The following is a 24,370-nucleotide window of genomic DNA, read 5'->3' as shown; positions in this document are numbered from 1 at the left end:
ATATTTATTTATTCATATATATTATCTATTTGTTTATACATATATATTTATTTTTTCATAAATAATATCTATTTATGTATTCATATATATTATTATCTATTTATTTATTCATATATATTTTTTATTCATATATATTTTTTTATTCATATATATTATATATTTATTTATTCATATATATTATTATCTATTTATTTATTCATATATATTATCTATTTATTTATTCATATATATTATTATCTATTTATTTATTCATATATATTTATTTATTCATATATATTTATTTATTCATATATATTATTATCTATTTATTTATTCATATATATTATTATCTATTTATTTATTCATATATATTATTATCTATTTATTTATTCATATATATTATTATCTATTTATTTATTCATATATATTTATTTATTCATATATATTATTATCTATTTATTTATTCATATATATTATTATCTATTTATTTATTCATATATATTATCTATTTATTTATTCATATATATTATTATCTATTTATTTATTCATATATATTATCTATTTATTTATTCATATATATTATTATCTATTTATTTATTCATATATATTATTATCTATTTATTTATTCATATATATTATTATCTATTTATTTATTCATATATATTTATTTATTCATATATATTATTATCTATTTATTTATTCATATATATTATTATCTATTTATTTATTCATATATATTATCTATTTATTTATTCATATATATTATTATCTATTTATTTATTCATATATATTATCTATTTATTTATTCATATATATTATTATCTATTTATTTATTCATATATATTATTATCTATTTATTTATTCATATATATTATCTATTTATTTATTCATATATATTTATTTATTCATATATATTATTATCTATTTATTTATTCATATATATTATCTATTTATTTATTCATATATATTTATTTATTCATATATATTATTATCTATTTATTTATTCATATATATTATTATCTATTTATTTATTCATATATATTATTATCTATTTATTTATTCATATATATTTATTTATTCATATATATTATTATCTATTTATTTATTCATATATATTATTATCTATTTATTTATTCATATATATTATTATCTATTTATTTATTTATATATATTTATTTATTCATATGTATTATTATCTATTCATTCATTTATTTATATATATTTATTTATTCGTATATATTTATTTATTCATATATATTTATTTATTCATATATATTTATTTATTCGTATATATTTATTTATTCATATATATTTACTTATTCATATATATTTATTTATTCATATATATTTATTTATTCATATATATTTATTTATTCATATATATTTACTTATTCATATATATTTATTTATTCATATATATTTATTTATTCATATATATTTATTTATTCATATATATTTATTTATTCATATATATTTATTTATTCATATATATTATTATCTATGTATTTATTTTATATCTATTTTTATTATGATGTTTTGAGTTTTATTAATGATTTTCAACAGTGTATAAAAACATCCAGCGAGTCATTTCATGAAAACAAAACAACACAAATCCTCTAAATCAACCCTGCGAGCACCCACAGCTACAGTCCTGAGAAAATAAAGAGCGATCAGTGTAATAATAATCCCGTGGGAGACTGTGTGTGTGTGTGTGTGTGTGTGTGTGTGTGAGCAGTGGGAAGCAGAAACACAGGGTTAAAGGTACAGTAGCTCAGCAGTGCGTCAGTAAATCCCTCCTCCATCCGCTTTTCACAGCACAATGAGTCTTCATGCAGCCGGCGGAGGAACTGCTCTCTTTTCCTTCCTCTAAAAACACTCATCCACGATTTTAAGAATAATAATGCAGAAAGACTCTCTGCCGACTCTGAGTCCCGCTGTGCCGCCGTATGTGAAGCTGGGCCTGACGGTGGCCTATACTATCTTCTACTGTCTGCTTTTTGTGTTTGTTTATGTGCAGTTGTGGTTGGTTTTGCGTTACCGGCACAAACGTTTCAGCTATCAGACGGTGTTTCTGTTTCTGTGTCTGCTCTGGGCGGCTCTACGGGCGCTGCTTTTCTCATTTTATTTCAACAATTGTGTGACTGCGAACACACTCGGACCTTTCTGCTTCTGGCTGCTCTACTGTTTCCCTGTGTGTCTGCAGTTCTTCACACTCAGCCTCATGAATCTGTACTTCGCACAGGTGAGTTGATGTTTATTTGGATATGGTAGAATATTCTGATGGTAAAACAGATGGCTGGAGAGAACTTGATTAATGAGTTTATGTAATATGTTTTAGAATAGTGGTTGGAGAATTATGATTAATTATTGACGTTTATTATTTAGACAGTCAATTCGATTATTTTATTTGATTGTTTATTTTATATTGTACTTTATTTTATACTTCATTTGATATTTTTTACTTTATTTTATATTTCACTTTTTATTTTATTACAATTCTGAATCACTTACAAAAGGTGTCTTCTTATTTAATTTTATATTAGATTTTATTTAATTTTATATATTTTTTATTTTATTTTAGATTTTATTTATATTTTATATTTTATATTTATTTTTAAAATTATCTAAATTTTATTTAATTATATTCTGAGTCACTTACAACGAGTGTGTTTTTATTTTATTTTTAGTTAGTGATTTGGTTATTCTGAATCACTTACAAAAGGTGTCTTCTTATTTAATTTTATTTTAGATTTTGTTTAATTTTATATATTTTTTAATTTTATATTAGATTTTATTTTAGATTTTATTTATATTTTATATTTATATTTATTTTTAAAATTATATTAATTTTATTTAATTTTATTCTGAGTCACTTACAACAAGTGTGTTCTTATTTTACTTTTAGTTAGTGATTTAGTTATTCTGAATCACTTACAAAAGGTGTCTTCTTATTTAATTTTATATTAGATTTTATTTAATTTTATATATATTTTGTATTTTATATTAGATTTTATTTTAGATTTTATTTATCTATTTATTTATAAAATTATATTAGTTTTATTTAATTTTATTCTGAGTCGCTGACAACGAGTGTGTTCTTATTTTACTTTTAGTTAGTGATTTAGTTATTCTGAATCACTTACAAAAGGTGTCTTCTTATTTAATTTTATATTAGATTTTATTTAATTTTATATATATTTTGTATTTTATATTAGATTTTATTTTAGATTTTATTTATCTATTTATTTATAAAATTATATTAGTTTTATTTAATTTTATTCTGAGTCGCTGACAACGAGTGTGTTCTTATTTTAATTTAGTTAGTGATTTAGTTATTCTGAACCACTTACGACAGGAGTATTCTTATTTCATTTTACATTCTATTTTATTTCATTTTATATTTTATTTAATTTAATATTAGATTTTATTTTATATTAGATTTTATTTCATATTAGATTTTATTTTATATTAGATTTTATTTCATATTAGATTTTATTTTATATTAGATTTTATTTCATTTGCTATTTTATTTATATTTTATTTTATATTAGATTTTATTTTATATTAGATTTAATTTAATATTGGATTTTATTTTATATTAGATTTTATTTTATATTAGATTTTATTTAATATTGGATTTTATTTTATATTAGATTTTATTTTATATTAGATTTAATTTAATATTGGATTTTATTTTATATTAGATTTTATTTAATATTAGATTTAATTTTATATTAGATTTTATTTAATATTAGATTTTATTTTATATTAGATTTTATTTAATATTGGATTTTATTTTATATTAGATTTTATTTTATTTGCTATTTTATTTATATTTTATTTTATATTAGATTTTATTTTATATTAGATTTTATTTTATATTAGATTTTATTTAATATTAGATTTTATTTTATATTAGATTTTATTTAATATTAGATTTTATTTTATATTACATTTTATTTCATTTGCTATTTTATTTTATATTAGATTTTATTTTATATTTTGTTTTATTTATTTTGAGTCACTTAAAACGGGTGTGTTTTCTTACTGGTCCTTGTCCTATATATAATATTTTTTGATCATGTAAAACATGTTTTGATGTTAATTTAGTTAATGATTTAGTTATCTATAATTATATTACATTATTCATGTATTTTTTTCTATTTCCTATTTTTATTAAAAATATTTTTCACATATTATTCAATTCAAGATTATTTGTATAGTGCTTTTCACAATAGTAATAATAATAATTATTATTATTATTATTAATCTTGTTTTGAGGCTGCAGGTCACGTGTGTCATGAGAGCAGATTACAGTTTAAGACATTAAATAATGTGAATATTTCAAAATGTGAATAAGAATACGACAGGTGAATTATATTTAGAATTTATTTGTACTTTTTTCCTAATATTATTTATAGGTTTAGTAATTTTGGTGGTTTTGTAATTTTTCTTAAATCTTTTATTTTAAGTTTGCATATTAATAAGTTTAATGTCTATAAATATGTAGTTTTTCAAGTTTTACTTTAAATTATTTAATAAAAAATATTTGCAAAAGGCAAAATAAAATCAATTAAAGTTTTACATTTAGTTTCTAGTTTCTTTTTATTATTATTTGATTGCAGTAATGTTTATTTGAAGCAATAAATTTTATATGATTCTATTTTTATTATTATTATTATTATTATATAAAATATAATATATATATATATATATATATATATATATATATATATTGAGCTAGTTGATCAGTCATAGGAACAATGTGCGTTGAATAATTACATATATACAGTGCACATAAAATTTAATGTGGTTGAGATGAAGATAATACAATTATAATATATATATATAAATAATATTAGAATTGTATAATAATATTATTTTGACAATTATATTATAATTGTATTATCTTCATATAAAGAATCTATCCATAGATAGATAAATCTCCCCATCAAAGATTATGTCTGTGTAAATCATAATAATCAGAAGACAAAGAGTAATATAAAAGCAGTCTGATATTATTGATTCACACTCACACCGCTGCTCTTCATCTCAACCACATTCAATTTATTGTGCACTGTATATATGTAATTATTCAATGCACATTGTTCCTATGACTGATCAACTAGCTCAATATACACTGTTCCAAAGATCTGCAAAAACCTAGAGATGAAGAATAAATCTATACTTCCTGTTTAATTGAGCTTAAAGTTGCATTTATGCAAATGAATCATTGGTGTGGGCGTAAAGTGTGAGCAAAATAAAAGAGAAGTGAAATCATTGACTGCGGTCTGAAGCTTCAACAACTCTTCTATAAAAACTGTCAATAATTTACAAGTCATTTAACATAGACCATTTAGATTAAGAATGACGATGTATGTGATTTTAAAGTGGACCTATTATGCCCCTTTTTACAAGATGCAAAATGATCTGCTATGCTGACATTATCTTCAGCAGCTCAAACACTCTAATGGCTAATGGACATACGGCTGCTTCTCACTCAGGGCTGTTTATGCTAATGAGGGGGAGATGGTCACCAATGGGTTGGGCTTTCCATGTCAATCAAAGTGTGATTATAAAAAATAAAATCAATGTTTACCATTAGAAGCTGGTTATATTCACATACTGCTGCCACATAACTGTGTTTAACTCCTTATAAAAGTGATTTTTGCATAATAGAACTTTTGCAATGTATCATATTGTATAATAATAATAATACTAAAATAAATATAATAATATTATTAATAACATAGTAATAAAAGCAAAAATGCAACAAAATACTAGCCTATATGCTACAGTATACGAAGAGAATGATCTAAAATTGATGTATGCAGCACCCTCTAGTGGACTTGTCATCTGAAATGTACAATAAAACGTACCCTAACAGATTCGAAAAGATGTAGAAAGCGCCCTCTAGTGAATTTGTCATTGAAACGTACAACAAAACGTACAGTTAATAATAATAATAATAAGAAGAATAAAATATAATAATAATAAAAGCATAAATGCAACAAAATACTAGTCTATTTGTCACAGTATATGAAGAGAATGATCTGAAATTGATGCATACAGCGCCCTCTAGTGGACTTGTCATCTGAAATGTTCATCAAAATGTATCCTAACAGATTCTAAAAGATGTGGACAGCGCCCTCTAGTGGATTTGTCATCTAACATGTACAACAAAATGTACCCCAAGTAATGTTTCAGATTCTCAAAGACGTAGACGGTGCTCTCTAGTAGATTTTTCATCTGAAATGTACATCAAAATGTACCCTAGGTAGTTAGTTTCATATTCACAAAGATGTAGAGAGCACCCTCATGTGGCTTTGTCATCTGAAACATACAAAAAAAACGTACCCTAAGTGGTGCATTTTAAGTTCGAAAAGATGTAGACAGCGCTCTCTAGTGGAGTTGTCATCTGAAATGCATAATAAAATGTACCCTCAGTAGTGAGTTTCAGATTTGCAAAGATGTAGACAGCACTCTCTAGTGGATTTGTCATCTGAAATGTACATCAAAATGTACCCTAGGTAGTTAGTTTCATATTCGCAAAGATGTAGACAGCACTCTCTAGTGGATTTGTCATCTGAAACATACAACAAATCGTACCCTAAGTGGTGCATTTCAGATTCGAAAAGATGTAGACAGCACTCTCTAGTGAAGTTGTCATCTGAAATGTACAATAAAATGTACCCTAAGTGGTGTTTCAGATTCACAAAGATGTAGACGGCGCTCTCTAGTGGATTTGTCATCTGAGACGTACAATAAAATGTACCCTAGGTAGTTAGTTTCATATTCGCAAAGATGTAGACAGCGCCCTCTAGTGGATTTGTCATCTGAGACGTACAATAAAATGTACCCTAGGTAGTTAGTTTCATATTCGCAAAGATGTAGACAGCGCCCTCTAGTGGATTTGTCATCTGAAATGTACAATAAAACGAACTCTAAGTAGTGTGTTTCAGATTCACAAAGATGTAGACAGCACTCTCTAGTGGATTTTTCATCTGAAATGTACATCAAAATGTACCCTCGGTAGTTAGTTTCATATTCGCAAAGATGTAGACAGCGCCCTCATGTGGATTTGTCATCTGAAACATACAATAAAACGTACCCTAAGTGGTGCATTTCAGATTCAAAAAGATGTAGACAGCGTCCTCTAGTGGATTTGTCATCTAAAATGTACAATAAAATGTACCCTAAGTAGTGTGTTATAGACTCGCAAAGATGTAGACGGCGCTCTCTAGTGGAGTTGTCATCTGAAATGTACATCAAAATGTACTCTAAGTAGTGTGTTTCGGATTCACAATGTAGACAGCATCCTCTAGTGGATTTGTCATCTGAAATGTACATCAAAATGTACCCTAAGTAGTAAGTTTCAGATTCACAAAGATGTAGACAGCATCCTCTAGTGGATTTGTCATCTAAAATGTACATCAAATTGTACCCTAAGTAGTAAGTTTCAGATTCACAAAGATGTAGACAGCGTCCTCTAGTGAATTTGTCATCTGAAATGTACAATAAAATGTACCCTAAGTAGTGTGTTATAGATTTGCAAAGATGTAGACGGTCCTCTCTAGTGGATTTGTCATCTGAAATGTACATCAAATTGTACCCTAAGTAGTAAGTTTCAGACTCACAAGTATGTAGACAGTGCCCTCTAGTGGATTTGTCATCTGAAAAGTACAACAAAATTAAATGGGGACTAAGCCGAAGGAAAATGAATAAATGAATGAATGTTTTAAAAATGTTGATAAGAATCTTGCCTCCATTAAACAGCACTTGGGAAATATTTAAAAACATAATATAATTACACATTTTGTTAAATAATCTTTCTTTCACGCTGCTGTCAGATCAGGTGGACGAGTGCATATTTCCTCTATTGTTCAGAATATAATGACACACTTTAGGCCTGAATCAGATGTTATGTAAGACTTGTTTATGATGGACAGTAAACCTGAGAAGAAACTGCTTTACGATCTAGTTTATGTTGTGACTAAAATGTGTGGCGATGCTTTACTGTGTTCCTCTTTATCTAAATGTGTCAGTCCTGGTTAAAGCAGTCATGAGTTTGAACACATATTATATAATATTATATGATATTTATGCCTTTTTTTCTGTTGAAACAGGTCATTTTCAAGGCCAAGTCCAAATATTCGCCAGAACTTCAGAAATACAGGTCAATATGGATATGAAAATTATTCATATTTTGTTTGGGTTTGTAATTATTTAGTTTTATATTTTATCTTCTGAACATTTTCATAACATAATACGATTTGTATCTTCTATCTGTCCAAATATTCAAACCCCAATTAATTTCTGATTTATTTACCCACTTATTTCTTTTTAAATGTTTCCTACCTCATACACACATGTTGCTGTATTGTTTGTAGTTATTGATTTATGCATCTGTTTTATGTGGCTATTATGTGTTTGTAAATTAAGTGACCCTGAGGTCCTGATTAAGAGTGCTTTATGAAAATCTATTTAGTTATTTATTATTATTATTATTATTATTATTATTATTATTACCACTACTATTTATTCATTTTTTAATGTGGAGCAATGACCCACTTTTATTAAAATTCAAATCTTCATTTGAAATTTAAAGGTTTGTCAGTATAAAACTTATGATCTGAAAATAATGTAGACAGCGGCCTCTAGTGGATTTGTCATCTGAGGCGTTAATTAAATTATACCCTAAGTAGTGAGTTTCAGATTCGCAAAGATGTAAACAGCACCCTCGTGTGGATTTGTCATCTGAGACGTACAATAAAATGTACCCTAAGTAGTGAGTTTCAGATTCGCAAAGATGTAGACGGCGCCCTCTAGTGGACTTGTCATCTGAGACGTACAATAAAATGGAGCCTAGGTAGTGAGTTTCAGATTCGCAAAGACGTAGACGGCACCCTCTAATGGATTTGTCATCTTAGACTTACAATAAAATGTACCCTAAGTAGTGAGTTTCAAATTTTCAAAGATGTAGACAGCGCGCTCTAGTGGATTTGTCAGCTGAGACGTACAATAAAATGTACCCTAAGTAGTGAGTTTCAGATTCGCAAAAATATAGACAGCACCCTCTAGTGGATTTGTCATCTGAAACGCACAACAAAATGTACCCTAAGTAGTGAGTTTCAGACTCACGAAGATGTAGACAGAGCCCTTTAGTGGATTTGTCATCTGAAATGTACAACAAAACGTACCCTAAGTAGTGAGTTTCAGATTCGCAAAGATGTAAACACTCTTCATGCATATAGTGAAGTGCAGAATATGAGCGTGTTTTAACAGTGTTGTTTTGTGTCAGGCTCCCGCTCTACCTGCTGTTCCTATCCATCAGTCTGCTGTTCCTGCTGGTCAATCTGACCTGTGCTCTGCTGGTGAAGATAAACAGAGCCAACACTGAGACTGTGGTTCTGGTGCGAGTGACCGTCAATGACTCTCTCTTCGTCCTCTGCGCCGTCTCACTCTCGCTCTGCCTCTACAGGATCGCCAAGATGTCTCTGGCCAACATCTACCTGGAGGCCAAGGTAGCAGAAAATACACACACTCACCAAAACAGCACAGACACATTGTAAATAATACCCATAAATTAGAAGTTTAATGTGTTTTGTGATTCTATTTTTTGCTTATTTATGCTTTTGAATTGCATTATGGGATCTTGATCTTTGAAAAATGTGAAGAAGTGACTTTTATTGACATTTTTAATAGTTTGCAGTGCTGTATTGTCTATGTTTGTGTTGTATATTACACTATAGAAACCTTGTAATAAGCTGCCAGTACATTTTCTGCTATTTTACAGACTTATTGCCCTAGACATTATTTCTTACACATTATATATTATTTCAAACTACTAAAATGCCAATAAAAGTCACTTTGTTAAACTGTAGAGTTGAATTTTGAACATCAAAAGTCAACAGAGCAGAGATCAGCATCCCATAATGCAATTCACAACCATAATTAATATCCCACACAATATATGTGAACTGATATTTTCTACAGTGCAGCAAGAACACAGTCAACATCAATATGCTAAAACACAGATCATCGTGTTTGTTTTTTGACCCCTGGAATCTCTGAATGAAAAAACTATCCATCTCAGCAGGCTAGTGTTATTTTAGTATTTTATTCATTATTTTAGTATTATTTTAGAGATCAGTGAGGTTTTGTTTTGTTCACCAGTGGGTTTTCCTATTACAGAATGAGGCACATGAGCTTTTGAGACACAAAGATGTATGTTTTTTAGTATTTGTAAAAATTGAAAGGTTTATATTAATATTTTATTTTGTGCTAATCTTCACTTTAGAGCATTTTAAACAAATAAAAATGTGCATGTACTGTCTATACACCATACATGCACATGTCTGTCCAAACAGCTTGAAAAGTAGATTTTTCACCATAGGTGCCCTTTAAGGTCAATATTATTAGCCCCTTTAATCTATATATTATTTTCGATTAGTCTACAGAACAAACCATCAACATACAATGACTTGCCTAATTACCCTTGCCTAGTTAACCTAATTACCCTAGTCAAGCCTTTAAATGTCACTTTAAGCTGTATAGAAGTGTCTTGAAGAATATCTAGTCTAATATTATTTACTGTCATCATGACAAAGATAAAATAAATCAGTTATTAGAGATGAGTTATTAAAACTATTATGATTAGAAATGTGTTGGAGAAATCTTCTCTGTTAAACAGAAATTGGGAGAAAAAATAAACAGGGGGGCTAATAATTCTGACTTCAACTTTATATATAGAGGACAGTAAATAATATTTGACTAGATATTTTTAAGACACTTCTAAACAGCTTAAAGTGACATTTAAAGGTTTAACTAGGTTAACTGGCTTTGCTCTCTCGCACTCACTCATCTTACCAGCAGGGAGAAGAATTATTAATAATATTAATTTTAACACTTTTGTTTGAGATTGCACTAATTTAGTTGTTTTTTTGGTAATTTATTGTCTTTTGAATGATAGGAGTGTTGATGTACCTGGTATAAACATTATATGGCTTACTTTCCCCCCCCCCCCCTCGCATACTCGCATATGTTGCAGAATTTGTTTCCCACGGTATTGAAAATGGTATCGAATAACGCTATTTTTAAAATATTGTATTGAAGTTGGAAATTCCAACACTACTTAGTACACGATGTACCTACAGAAGAATCAATCAAGCTTTAAATATGAAAACGATTAAAACTTTTTTTTTTTTGAGCGAGATGCTAACGGTCTAATCCGATTCAATGATTTATGCTAAGCTAAGCTAAAAGTGCTCCCGTCAGACCTGGAGATCAGCTGAATTGATTCCAACATGGTAAACCTCAACTGTTTACCTCTAGAGGAGTTGTAAGATTAGGTTATTTCCTTTAAGTTTCTTTAAAACGCTGTCTATTTTATCTATTGTGAAAAGACTGTATGTTGTTGTGTGCAGGGCACATCTGTATGTCAAGTGACATTAATTGGGGTGACGGTGGTCCTGCTGTACTCATCCCGCGCCTGTTATAACCTGGTAGTATTGGCACTGACAAAAATCAAGAGCATCAACTCCTTCGACTACGACTGGTACAACGTATCAGACCAAGTATGTGCCAAAAACACACGTGAAACAGACATGTGAATAATTTTCCATGTTCAATCCATATTAAGATTTAGTTAATAAAACTAGTCAGCAATAATGTGCTTAGAATGGAAATATGTTGGCATTCATGATTAACACTATCATCGTAACACAACTCAATCTACTACATGCTTTCTGTGATCTGATTGATATTTTAGAGGTATTTTTCTATCGTTTTGTATAATTGTACAAATGTTCACCTTCAGCTTGAGCTTTGTGTCTTTTTTAAATATATTTAAGTAGATGTGAAATTTCATGCCGTTCAGCCTTACGATCTTAAAATGTGAGCAAAATCATCTGTTTTGCTAGAGAATCATTCAAACACTAGCTCTAAAGTGACGTTAGTGAAGTAGCAACATTTTCTGCTGTTCTGATGTCAGCTGCAGATGTGAATGAATGGCGGAAGAAAGTAGTTCCTCTTACAAAAGGGTTTTTAAACTCACCATGTTTGATTGTCTTTTTTTATACACACACGATTATGCTGTCGAAATGTTGTATAATCGCAATATCAATAGCTATTTAAATCTTGCATATCAAACATGCTTTTTGAGGAAAGTTTATTTCCAGAACCTTTACTTCCTCTGTTTCTCAGCGGTGAAATTATTTCCCCAAACCTCTAAAGCAGAGGTCACCAAACTTGTTCCTGGAGGGCCGGTGTCCTGCAGATTTTAGCTCCAACCCTAATCAAACACACCTGAACAAGCTAATCAAGGTCTCACTAGGTAATCTTGAAACAATCAGGCAGGTGTGTTGAGGCAAGTTGGAGCTAAACCCTGCAGGGACACCGGCCCTCCAGGACCGAGATTGGTGACCCCTGCTCTAAAGCATCTTAAATATTTTGAGAAGGATTTCTCAACCGCGATTGCATCAAACAGCATGACGTTTGAAATCGACAGTACTTTGATTATAAAACTAAAACATATTCAAAGTTGAATTTATCAAATGGGAAAACCCTTCTCATTTTCCAAGGGGTGCCTAAGAAGTACTTAAATCAAAACAGAGTACAACACATCAAAACAAAACTACAAGCAGCACACGTCACCTGATCCAACTCTCACAGTCTATAGCTTAAGCAAACAAAAACATACTCAAAAAGTACAAACAGTTTGATATACAAATAATTAATAAACATTTAAATTGGAACCAAAAGTAAAAAGTTGTTTAAAAAAAAGAAAGAAAATAAATTAGTCCTGAAAAATCAAAATGTAATATATAATTTACGTGAAGTTTCACAAACTAATTTCGAGAGGAGCTTGTGATATGATTGACTACAGCTGATCCTCATTGCTAATCATTAGCTAGCCTATCAGATCATTCTAAAAGTACTATAAATATCCTGCCTAAACTTCATTCTGTTATGAAGCGGACAGGAGACAGAGGTAAGGAAACGTTAGGGTGTTTATTAAATGACAACAAGGAGCACATGAAGGATAGCCAGGAGGATCAGGAATGATGTTGGGGTCTTTTCCTCCGTGGCTGGGTAACAGGAATACACGAGGATGGACAGCACACACCAGATACAGCTGACAGAGGATGACACAGACTTGGAAGGACTGGAAGACAGGACGATTCGGGAGGACCAGGAAGACTAGGAGGAATACAAAGAGAACAGGTAAGTAAATCGTTTGTTTTAGCTGAGGATGACTACGCTGAGTGGTCGCTCAGTTGTCCGCTTTCGTCGAGACGAGCCCGGACAATGAGCGACTGGAGTGCTGTGCTTTTATCTGGTGCTCGTGAATGTGATGCAGCTGTGTGCTCATTAGAAGTCAGGTGATGGTGATCTTCGTGAGTGGGGATCGTGAGAGCCTGACCAATCCGTGACAGTACCCCCCTCCCCAGGGCCCGCTCCTGAGGGCCGACACCTCCGACGCCGTGGTGGTCTCCCTCTGCCTCTAGGCGCTGGGAACTCAGGGTGGCTCTCATGAAACTCCACCATGAGACTAGGATCGAGAATATCAGCTCTGGGAACCCATGTCCTTTCTTCGGGGCCGTACCCTTCCCAGTCCACCAGGTACTCCAACTGGCCACCACGACGTCGGGAACGCAAGATCTCCTTCACTGCGTAGACGGCTCCTTCTTCTAGGAGCAGTGGAGGAGGGGGTTCCTCTTCGTGGTCAGGCTCTGTGGAGGGAAGAACAGGATCGTGATAGGGTTTCAGGAGTGATACGTGGAATGTAGGGTGAATACGGTAGTGAGAGGGTAATTGTAGTTTGTAGGTGACGGGGTTAACCTGTTCCACGATGGTGAAGGGACCAACAAATCGGGGACTTAACTTGCGAGAGGGCAGTCGCATGCGTATGTCCCGGGTGGATAGCCACACCTTTTGTCCGGGTGTGTATCTGGGTTCTTCAGACCTTCTTCTATCGGCGGTTACCTTGCTTCGACGGACTGCCCTCTGCAGATGTTGATGAGCCTCGTCCCAGACTCTCTCGCTCTCCCCGGAACCAGTGATCCACTGCGGGGACATCAGATGGTTCGCCATCCCAGGGAAAGAGCGGTGGTTGGAAGCCCAGGACGCACTGGAATGGCGTGAGTCCGGTGGAGGGTTGCCGCAGTGAATTTTGGGCATATTCTGCCCAGCCCAAATACTGGCTCCAGGAGCTCTGGTGACCACTGCAGAAGGTCCTCAGGAACCGTCCCACCTCCTGAATCTTCCTCTCTGTCTGCCCATTGGTTTGGGGATGATATCCAGAAGAGAGGCTGACGGCCACACCTAGGAGCTTGAAGAAGGCTTTCCATAGACGTGAGATGAACTGTGGACCTCTGTCCGACACAATATCTTCTGGAATACCAAATGACCTGAAGACTTGATTAAAGATATTGTCGGCTGTTTCAAAGGCTGTGGGAAGACCTTTCAGAGGGATTAGTTTGACAAACTTTGAGAATCTATCTACGATGACTAGAATACAGGTATTACCTTCTGACGAAGGGAGGTCAGTGATAAAGTCCACTCCTAGGTGTGACCAGGGACGGTTCGGAATCGGCAAGGGATGGAGCTTTCCAGCGGGTAGATGACGTGGGCTCTTGGATTGGGCACAGTCCTTACAGCCCTGAACATATTGCCTCACATCCCTTGCCATGTTTGGCCACCAGAATCGTTGGGATACTAGCGAGAGAGTATTGTTGATCCCTGGATGTCCAGTGCCTAGCGAGGTATGTAAGGAGTGGATCAGATCTACCCGGTGTTCAGGTGGTATGAACTGCCGATGAGGAGGGCATCCCGGCGGAGCAGGGGCTTCCGGAGTGGCAACGACTGGAGGAGCGTTCCAGGTGATCGGACAAATGGAGATGTGTTCGGGAAGAATCTTCGTTGGGAGTTCTTCATGATCGTGATGCTCGTGTAAACGAGAGAGAGCGTCTGCTCTTAGATTCTTGGGTCCTGGACGATAGGAAATGGAGAAATCAAAACGTGAGAAGAAAAGTGACCATCTGGCTTGACGTGGACATAGTCTCTTGGCCTCTTTGATATATTGGAGGTTTTTGTGATCTGTGATCACCTGGAACGGATGTTTGGCTCCCTCCAACCAGTGACGCCACTCCTCCAAGGCTAGCTTGATTGCTAGAAGCTCCCTGTCTCCTATGCTGTAATTCTGCTCCGCCGGGCTCAACTTCCGAGAGAAATAGGCACAGGGATGCAGTCGGGGCGGTGTATCATGATGTTGGGATAATACTGCCCCGACGCCGGTGGTGGATGCGTCCACTTCCACCACGAAAGGAAGATTTGGGTCAGGATGAGTCAGGAGTGGGGCCCTTGTGAACTCCTTCTTAAGAAGGCGGAAGGCTGCGGCTGCTTCTTTGGTCCACTCCAGTCCTTTGGGTTTACCCTTGAGGAGATTAGTGAGAGGTGATGTAATCCTGCTGTAGTCCTTGATAAACCGTCTATAAAAGTTAGCAAACCCAAGAAACCTCTGGAGCTCCTTAATGGAAGTGGGTTCTGACCAGGATAGAACAGCCTCAATTTTCTTCCCATCCATACGTATACCGGTTTGGTCAATGATGTATCCTAAGAAATGAATCGACTTCTGGTGGAATGAGCATTTCTCCGCTTTGAGGTAGAGGTGATGTTCTCTCAATGTGTGTAGGACCTCCGCAACGTGTTGGCGATGTTCGGCCTCACTCCGGGAGTAAATGAGGATGTCATCTATGTACACTATTACAAAGTGGTGAAGAAACTCCCGGAGGACTTCATGAATGAAGTTTTGGAATACGGAGGGGGCGTTGACCAGACCGTAAGGCATGACCTCATATTCATAGTGGCCAGTAGGGGTCACGAATGCTGTCTTCCATTGGTCCCCCTCACGTATTCTTATCAGATTATACGCGCTGCGGAGGTCCAATTTAGTGAAGACTTTAGCTTCTCGGAGCTGTTCCAAAGCGGCTGGTACCAGAGGAAGGGGATATCGGTATTTTACTGTACCGTTATTTAGGACCCTGTAGTCGATGCATGGACGCAGCCCTCCGTCCTTCTTGGCCACAAAGAAGAAGCTTGAGGCGGCTGGTGATTTTGAGTGACGTATGTACCCCTGACTCAGAGCCTCCCTTATGTAATCTTCCATTGCCTGATTCTCTGGAAGCGAGAGCGGGTAGATCCTACCTCTTGGCAACTGGGCATCTGGAACTAGGTCGATCGCGCAGTCCCATGGCCGATGCGGCGGTAGCTGGGAAGCTCTCTTGGGGCAGAAGACATCATGAAAGGAGCTGTACTCCTTAGGAATGTGGATAGACTGCTTCTCAGGAGGACTCTCGACCGATGTTGTAAACAAAGAAATGGGGTTCCGACCTTGAAGAGGGAGATTTGGAAAACAGGTAGGTGTACATCCAGATCCCCATTTCTTTATCTCTCCTGTGCCCCAAGAGATGATGGGATCGTGCTTCACCAGCCACGGGCGCCCTAGAATGATGTCCATATTTGCACCCTCCAGAACCAGAAATTGAATCCTCTCTTGATGTAACAACCCCACTTGAAGAAGGATGTCTTCGCATTGTCGATGGATACGGGTCGAAGATCGAGTGCACTGGGTTATCGGTTGTATCTGGTATATATGCGAGGACGCCTCAGTACGTAGGTGGAGTTGACGACAGAGGGATTGGGAGATGAAGTTCCCTGCTGACCCGGAGTCGATGAGGGCTGTGACAAGGAGAGAAATAGAGGCAGTAGTTATTTGTACGGTGGTAGTAAGTGGTTTACATTGTTCAATATTCGTACTGAATACGCTCACTGAAGTCCGAATGGGACGAAGGGGACACTCCATACGGGTGTGTCCACTGACACCGCAGTATAGACACAGACCCCGGGTCAGCCTCCTCTGTCGTTCCGCTGATGTCAGTCTTCCAGACTCTATTATCATGGGTTCTGGTTCTGGAGAGGCTGTTGACTCAGGCGATTGGAGGAGTGCAGACGAGGGGGTGATGGTGTCCTGTTGATAGGAACGGAGACGATCGGAACATCGGAGAGAATGTTGGATGAATCTCTCCAGACCCATAGTATCATCTAATGTGGCCAGCTGGATTCGGAGAGTGGGTTCCAAGCCGAGCCGGTACGTGGTCAACAACGATCTCTCATTCCATCCACTTGCAGCTGCTAGAGTGCGAAACCGGAGAGCATATTCCTGTGTAGATAGAGTACCTTGCTTTAGATGATACAGCTGCTCTCCAGCGGCTACTTCCCCATCAGAACGTCCAAACACCTCTTTGAAATACTCCGTGAAGGTAGTGATGGAATTCATGACCGGCCCGGCTTGGTTCCAGATCGTCTCAGCCCATTTAAGTGCAGGTCCAGAGAGTAGTGATACGATGTAGGCGATCTTTGACTTATCTGTGGGATATAGAGAAGGTTGCATTTCGAATATGAGGGAACATTGTAACAGAAAACCATTGCACTCCCCCGCTCCGCCTGAGTAGGGCGCTGGTCGGGCCATGGGACTGGAAGGAAGGGCCGAAGAAGAAACTGTGGAGGCGGAAGTGCTCGGTGCTGGTGGTGCGTTGGAAAGTGGAGCTGGTGGCTGTAGAATCCGCTTCAACTGGTCCACCAGCTCTTGAAAGTGATCGGGGGTGCTCATGTTGTCGTCGTTATTGGTCCGGGCTTCTGTTATGAAGCGGACAGGAGACAGAGGTAAGGAAACGTTAGGGTGTTTATTAAATGACAACAAGGAGCACATGAAGGATAGCCAGGAGGATCAGGAATGATGTTGGGGTCTTTTCCTCCGTGGCTGGGTAACAGGAATACACGAGGATGGACAGCACACACCAGATACAGCTGACAGAGGATGACACAGACTTGGAAGGACTGGAAGACAGGACGATTCGGGAGGACCAGGAAGACTAGGAGGAATACAAAGAGAACAGGTAAGTAAATCGTTTGTTTTAGCTGAGGATGACTACGCTGAGTGGTCGCTCAGTTGTCCGCTTTCGTCGAGACGAGCCCGGACAATGAGCGACTGGAGTGCTGTGCTTTTATCTGGTGCTCGTGAATGTGATGCAGCTGTGTGCTCATTAGAAGTCAGGTGATGGTGATCTTCGTGAGTGGGGATCGTGAGAGCCTGACCAATCCGTGACACATTCCTTATCTTCGTTTTTGGAAACCCCCCCATTCTTCCCTTCTCCCTCCTCCTCTTTCATGATCGGGCAACACGGTGGCTCAGTGGTTAGCACTGCTACCTCGCAGTAAGAAGGCCACAGGTTCAAGTTTTAAATGAGCCAGTCGGCACTCCCTGCGTGGAGTTTGCATGTTCTCCCTGTGTTTGCGTGGGTTTTCTCCGGGTCCTCCGGTTTCGTCCCACAGTCTAAAAACATGTACATAAGTGAATCGTAATACAGTCACAAGCACTTAACGCATACATAGAAAAATGTGGCACTCGAGAAACTCCTGATCTCGTATCCCTCCTAATGCTCATTGACCAGGCAGGAACCTTGGGCTCATCTATCTCCGAGCTCAGGGTTCTCTCCCGGGACAGCATGCCAAACCTGCTATTATCGTCGAGCATTATCTAAGTGTGAACTTTTGAAAATATAATATAATAATACAGTAAGCAGTGGGTAGTGCAATTGCCTCACAGCAAGAAGGTCACTGGTTCCAGCCTCGGCTGGATCAGTTGTCATTTCTGTGTGGAGTATGCATGTGCTCCCTGTGTTGGCGTGGGTTTCCCCCGGGTGCTCCCGTTTCCCCCACAGTCCAAACACATGCGGTACAAGTGAATTGGGTACGCTAAATTGTCTGTAGCGTATGAGTATGAATGAGTGTGTATGGATGTTTCCCAGTGATGGGTTGCAGCTGGAAGGGCATCCACTGCGAAAACGTACAGGATAAGTTGGCGGTTTATTCCGCTGTGGCGACCCTAGATTAATAAAGGGACTAAGCCGAATAGAAAATGAATAAATGATTAAGCATTTACATATCATGTTTCAAACACACTGGAATAAATATAAAGCAACAATTGATGTGATGTCTATTACACTACGGGGTTGATAAATGCTTGATTCTGATTGGCTGATGAGCATTCTAAAGTTTGTCATCATTTATTGAAAAGTCAGAAATATTGCATCTTGATGAATCTGTCTGTGATATTTGTAAGAGCTGAGGTTTTTCTCTACAGGCAGATCTAAAGTCGACGCTGGGCGATGCTGGATATGTGGTTTTTGGGGTGATTCTGTTTGTTTGGGAGCTGCTGCCCACGTCTCTGGTGGTTTACTTTTTCAGAGTCCGTAAACCCACTCTGGATCGGGTATGAGATTTTTAACACAGATTTTATTTACACTTTAAGCTGAATTCTAGTACCTTGCAAAAAAAAAACTAGTAAAATATTATGTACTATTAAAATTATCATGTTTAAAAATGTTTTCTCTTTTATAAAGCTTTTGGGAAATATTGCTAAAAAGAATAAAATTTTCACAGGAAGGCAAATTATTTTCTCTTAATAACTGTACATCATATAATTAATATTTTTTATTTACTCGTCTATTTTTTCCTTATGTATATAACAAAATACTTATTTATAATGATAGAAAATAAATTAATTAAATAATTTTAAAGAATAAATAAATATATACTGTATTGTGTGTACTTATACAGTCTATATGTGTAAAATTGTATGTCTGTCCATATTATTATTATGTTTAGCTCCAATACTATTCACTCTGTACGTTATTATGCTTTTCTCCCTTAGTCTATGTGTATTGCTTTATTTAGAAAATTAATAATAAAAAGTAATAATAAAATATCTGATGCCCATAACCAGTTCTTCAGAAAACTATTGATTATCTATAAATAGTCTATCTAAATAGTCGATAGAACAATCTATTTATTTACTTTTGTAAATGTGTGTAAATATATATGTGACGCTATATATTGGCTAGAATAAAAGCAGTTTTTAATTTTTTGAACACCTTTTTAAAGGACAATATTATTAGAACAAACCATCATTATACAATAACTTGCCTAATTACCCTAACCCCCCTAGTTACCCTAATTAACCTAGTCAAGCCTTTAAATGTCACTTTAAGCTGAATACTAGTGTCTTGAAGAATATCTAGTCTAATATTATTTACTGTCATCATGGCAAAGATAAAATAATTCAGTAATCAGAAATGAGTTATTAAAACTATTATGTTCAGAAATGTGTTGAGAAAATCTTCTCTCCGTTAAACAGAAATTGGGGGAAAAATAAACAAGAGGGGCTAATAATTTAACTGTATGTATGCATGTTTGAATATATATATATATATATATATATATATATATATATATATATATATATATATAGGGTTCAACGCTAAGGATTTTTTCTACTGGATTTTTACTTGCCCTGCCAAAATATTCACTGGCCCCACCAAAAAAAAGTTAATAGCTATTTTTAAAATGTTAATAAATGTATAATTAGGAAAATTCTAAGTTTCAAGCAAACAAAAAGAGCAGTATGAAATCTGTGCAGGTATTTTATTGCAGTTCTAAATAATTTTTTAGTTGGTTGACTTGCCAAACTGACAGCAAACTGTGCAAACTATCACTTCATTTTTTGTCATGTTGTACTCATGTAAATGTCTGCTTTCAAGACATTAGAAACAGACGTTTTAGCCTCATAATTTGATGTTGCCATTTCTTCGCTGTACTAGTTTTTAACCAGGTTACGGAAAAAGTAATGTGCTCACAACATCCAATCAGATAAGAGGAACCAAAAAGCAATATGGTGTTTACAACATCACAGTGTAGGTAGCATTTAAAGTTTTAAAAGCACAAGCTGTTTCTTGATTCTAAGACCATATTTGCACGCAATTGACAAATAGTCGCATTAATTAAAAAATTAAATTTTAGTGACAAGGCAGCACTGGCAGGACCGGGCCAGTAACAATCCTGTCTACTGTCCCGAGCTTCCCGCACGCTGGCCCTGGGCCATCGGGCAGTCCTTATTGTTGAGCCCTGATATATATATATATATATATATATATATATATATATATATATATATATATATATATATATATATATATATAGTTTTTAGTAATTTTAGCAATATTATTAAAGAATATGCAGATGTTTAGATGTTCAATGTGCAATACAATTTGTAAAGTAAAATTGTGTGTCATTTAGTACATACAAAACCCGTAATAAATGTATTGCTAATTGCTTGTTTATGTTAGTAAATACATTAACTAATCGAGCATTATTTTAAGGTGTCACCCTCATAACTGTTGTTTCTCATTGGTCTGTAGAGTGCGTCAGTGATCCCTGGTCACATGTTCTCATCTAGAGCGTATTTCTTTGACAACCCGCGGCGTTACGACAGCGATGATGACCTCGCCTGGAGCATCATCCCACAAAACATTCAAGCCAGGTCAGAATTGCAGTTAACATCATTAATAAATCAAATCTGACCATATTGACAGACAAATGCACATTCCTGATATTTATATGAAAGATTCATCTGTACAGTGAAATATTGATATCAGTGGTCAAAAATGACAACCGTAAGAACGAGTGCAAAATATGAAGAAGTAGAATTGTAGTCATATGGTGGTTACAAAAGTGTCTACTAAATGACTAAATGTTTATGTAATGTAAATTTGAGAATTTTTGGAGATACATGATGCAGCAATGATGGGATTAATCTCTAACATGCTAATAAACTATTTTAAATGACCGGTGATAAGTTTGACTATAATAATAATACAAAAATAATACTATAAATCACAGCCAAATCAATTAAATGTACTATTTTTAAATAGATATTCGTTGTATTAAATTATATATACATACACTCATCTGCCACTTTATTAGGTACATCTTACTAGTACCAGGTTGGACCCCTTTTTGCCTTCAGAACTGCCATAATCCTTCATGGCGAAGATTCAACAAGGTACTGGAAATATTCCTCAGAGATTTTGCTCCATATTGACATGATAGCATCACTGCAGATTTGTCGGCTGCACATCCCTGATGCTAATCTCCCGTTCCACCACATCCCAAAGGTGCTCTATTGGATTGAGCTCTAGTGACTGTGGAGGCCATTTGAGTACAGTGAACTCATTGTCATGTTCAAGAAACCAGTCTGAGATGATTGGTGCTTTATGACATGGTGCGTTATCCTGCTGGAAGTAGTCATCAGCAGATGTGTACACTGTGGTCATAAAGGGATGGACATGGTCAGCAACATTACTCAGGTAGACTGTGGCGTTGACACGATGCTCAATTGGTACTAACGGACCCAAAGTGTGCCAAGAAAATATCCCCCACACCATTACACCACCACCACCAGCCTGAACCGCTGATACAAGGCAGGATGGATCCATGCTTTCATGTTGTTGATGCCAAATTTTGACCCGACCATCCGAATGTGGCAGCAGAAATGGAGACTCATCAGACCAGGCAACGTTTCTCCAATCTTCTATTGTCCAGTTTTGGTGAGCCCGTGTGAATTGTAGCCTCAGTTTCCTGTTCTTAGCTTACAGGAGTGGCACCTGGTGTGGTCCTCTGCTGCTGTAGCCCATCCGCCTCAAGGTTGGACGTGTTGTGTGTTCAGAGATGCTCTTCTGCAGACCTCGGTTGTATAACGAGTGGTTATGTCTGCCCATTCTCCTCTGACCTCTGGCATCAACAAGGCATTTATACCCACAGAACTGCCGCTCACTGGATATTTCCTCTTTGTCAGACCATTCTCTGTAAACCCTAGAGATGGTTGTTCGTGAAAACCCCAGTAGAGCAGCAGTTTCTGAAATACTCAGAGCAGCCCGTCTGACACTCACAACCATGCCACGTTCAAAGTGACTCAAATCCCCTTTCTTCCCCATTCTGATGCCATGTCTACATGCCTAAATGCATTGAGTTGAAATGGATCAGTAAGACAGATGTACCTAATAAAGTGGCCGGTGAGTGTATATAACACAAACTAAATACAATAATATACAAAACAAAACAATTTTATTTATATATAAATATATAAATTATAAATAAATAAATAATTATAATTTTTATTATTTTTTTTACATATATATATATATATATATATATATATATATATATATATATATATATATATATATATATAAATTTTCTCATAAATAACTTTTAAATAAATGCATGCACATATGCACATACATCTACATTTATTAACAGCTTTAAAAAATATTATTTCCTACCACAAAAACCCATCAAAAGGCTACATTTCACAAAAATATATATTAAAACATACTAAAATATAGAGCATGTAAAACATGTACTTTCATTAAAGAGAAAAAAAAAACAATTCACTCATGAAGTTCGGGCACTTCTGACCCCAATGAGTAGTGCATACGCTGAAGAGTGCATTTAACCAGAAGAGTTTAATTGACTGTCGTTTGCTTTCATTCACAGTTATACGTCAGACAGTTATGACTGGAGCTGTCGAAACAACAGCTTCACCGCCTACACTGAAGCGGAAGAGCCTCATTTAGCCCCAGAAGAGCTAAATCCATACTAGATCCATACATAGTCTTTCCAATGAGGAGATCATGATTTTGCACATACCGCTGATGTCTTTTACCTACTGTATATTTATTAGGGAATCTCAATGTAATACAACAGCAGAGCTCTGGAAGCAAAACTACCAATCATTTTCATTTTGGCTTAGTCCCTTTATTAATCTGGGGTCGCAACAGCAGAATGAACCGGCAACATATCCAGCATATGTTTTACGCAGCGGATGCCCTTCCAACTGCAACTCATCACTGGGAAACACCCATACAGACTCATTCACACACATACACTACAGACAATTTAGCTTACTTAATTCCCCTATACCTTTGTACTGTGGGGGAAACCGGAGCACCCAGAGGAAACCCACACCAACACGTGGAGAACATGCAAACTCCACACAGACATGCCAACCGACCCAGCCGAGGCTCAAACCAGCAACCTTCTTGCTGTGAGGCCACAGTGCTAACCACTGAGCCACTGTGCCACCCTCCAAATCGACATCCTTATGAGGAAAATGATTGGAAAATAAAATTCCAGAATCAACACTGCTGAAACTGTGAGCGATCATTTTTGTGTTTCATATCTGAATCATTGTGTACAAAATATCTGATGAGTTTACATTGTTACAGAGGAATTTATGAATTAATATTTTAAGCATACTAGTGACGTATACTAAATTTCCACTGTGTGAAACGTAGTTTTTTTAAATTTTGCTGCTTCAAAAACAAAACCATTGTTAATTTTTTTCAGTTTTACTCAGATTTGCGGCACAAAAATCCGACGAATGAAATCATTGAACTGTGAAAACATTCCCAACACTCTCCTATTGAAAATT

General features: G+C 35.3%; 1 protein-coding gene across 1 annotated transcript; it reads left to right on the top strand.

Moving 5' to 3' along the window:
- The first annotated feature begins 1,805 nt into the window (after positions 1–1,805).
- On the top strand, positions 1,806–23,674 carry gpr137ba (G protein-coupled receptor 137Ba). Its single transcript, XM_056471515.1, has 7 exons — positions 1,806–2,221; positions 8,106–8,155; positions 9,281–9,503; positions 11,406–11,555; positions 19,184–19,312; positions 21,297–21,418; positions 23,434–23,674. Exons 1-7 carry the CDS (start codon positions 1,880–1,882, stop codon positions 23,537–23,539), a joined length of 1,122 nt encoding a protein of 373 aa, XP_056327490.1. The 5' UTR covers positions 1,806–1,879; the 3' UTR covers positions 23,540–23,674.
- The last annotated feature ends 696 nt before the right edge of the window (positions 23,675–24,370 follow it).

Source organism: Danio aesculapii, chromosome 13 (genome assembly GCF_903798145.1).
Source record: "Danio aesculapii chromosome 13, fDanAes4.1, whole genome shotgun sequence".
Lineage (NCBI taxonomy): Eukaryota > Metazoa > Chordata > Actinopteri > Cypriniformes > Danionidae > Danio > Danio aesculapii.
Note: the sequence above shows the minus strand (reverse complement) of the source record. Positions and strands in the feature narration are given on the sequence as shown.

Bases quoted from the DNA above. Each gene is read 5' to 3' on its own strand.
- gpr137ba (XM_056471515.1), top strand. From the start codon at position 1,880: ATGCAGAAAGACTCTCTGCCGACTCTGAGTCCCGCTGTGCCGCCGTAT. The intron at 8,156-9,280 runs GTCAATATGGAT...GTTTTGTGTCAG, and splicing joins CCAGAACTTCAGAAATACAG to GCTCCCGCTCTACCTGCTGT. The intron at 19,313-21,296 runs GTATGAGATTTT...ATTGGTCTGTAG, and splicing joins GTAAACCCACTCTGGATCGG to AGTGCGTCAGTGATCCCTGG.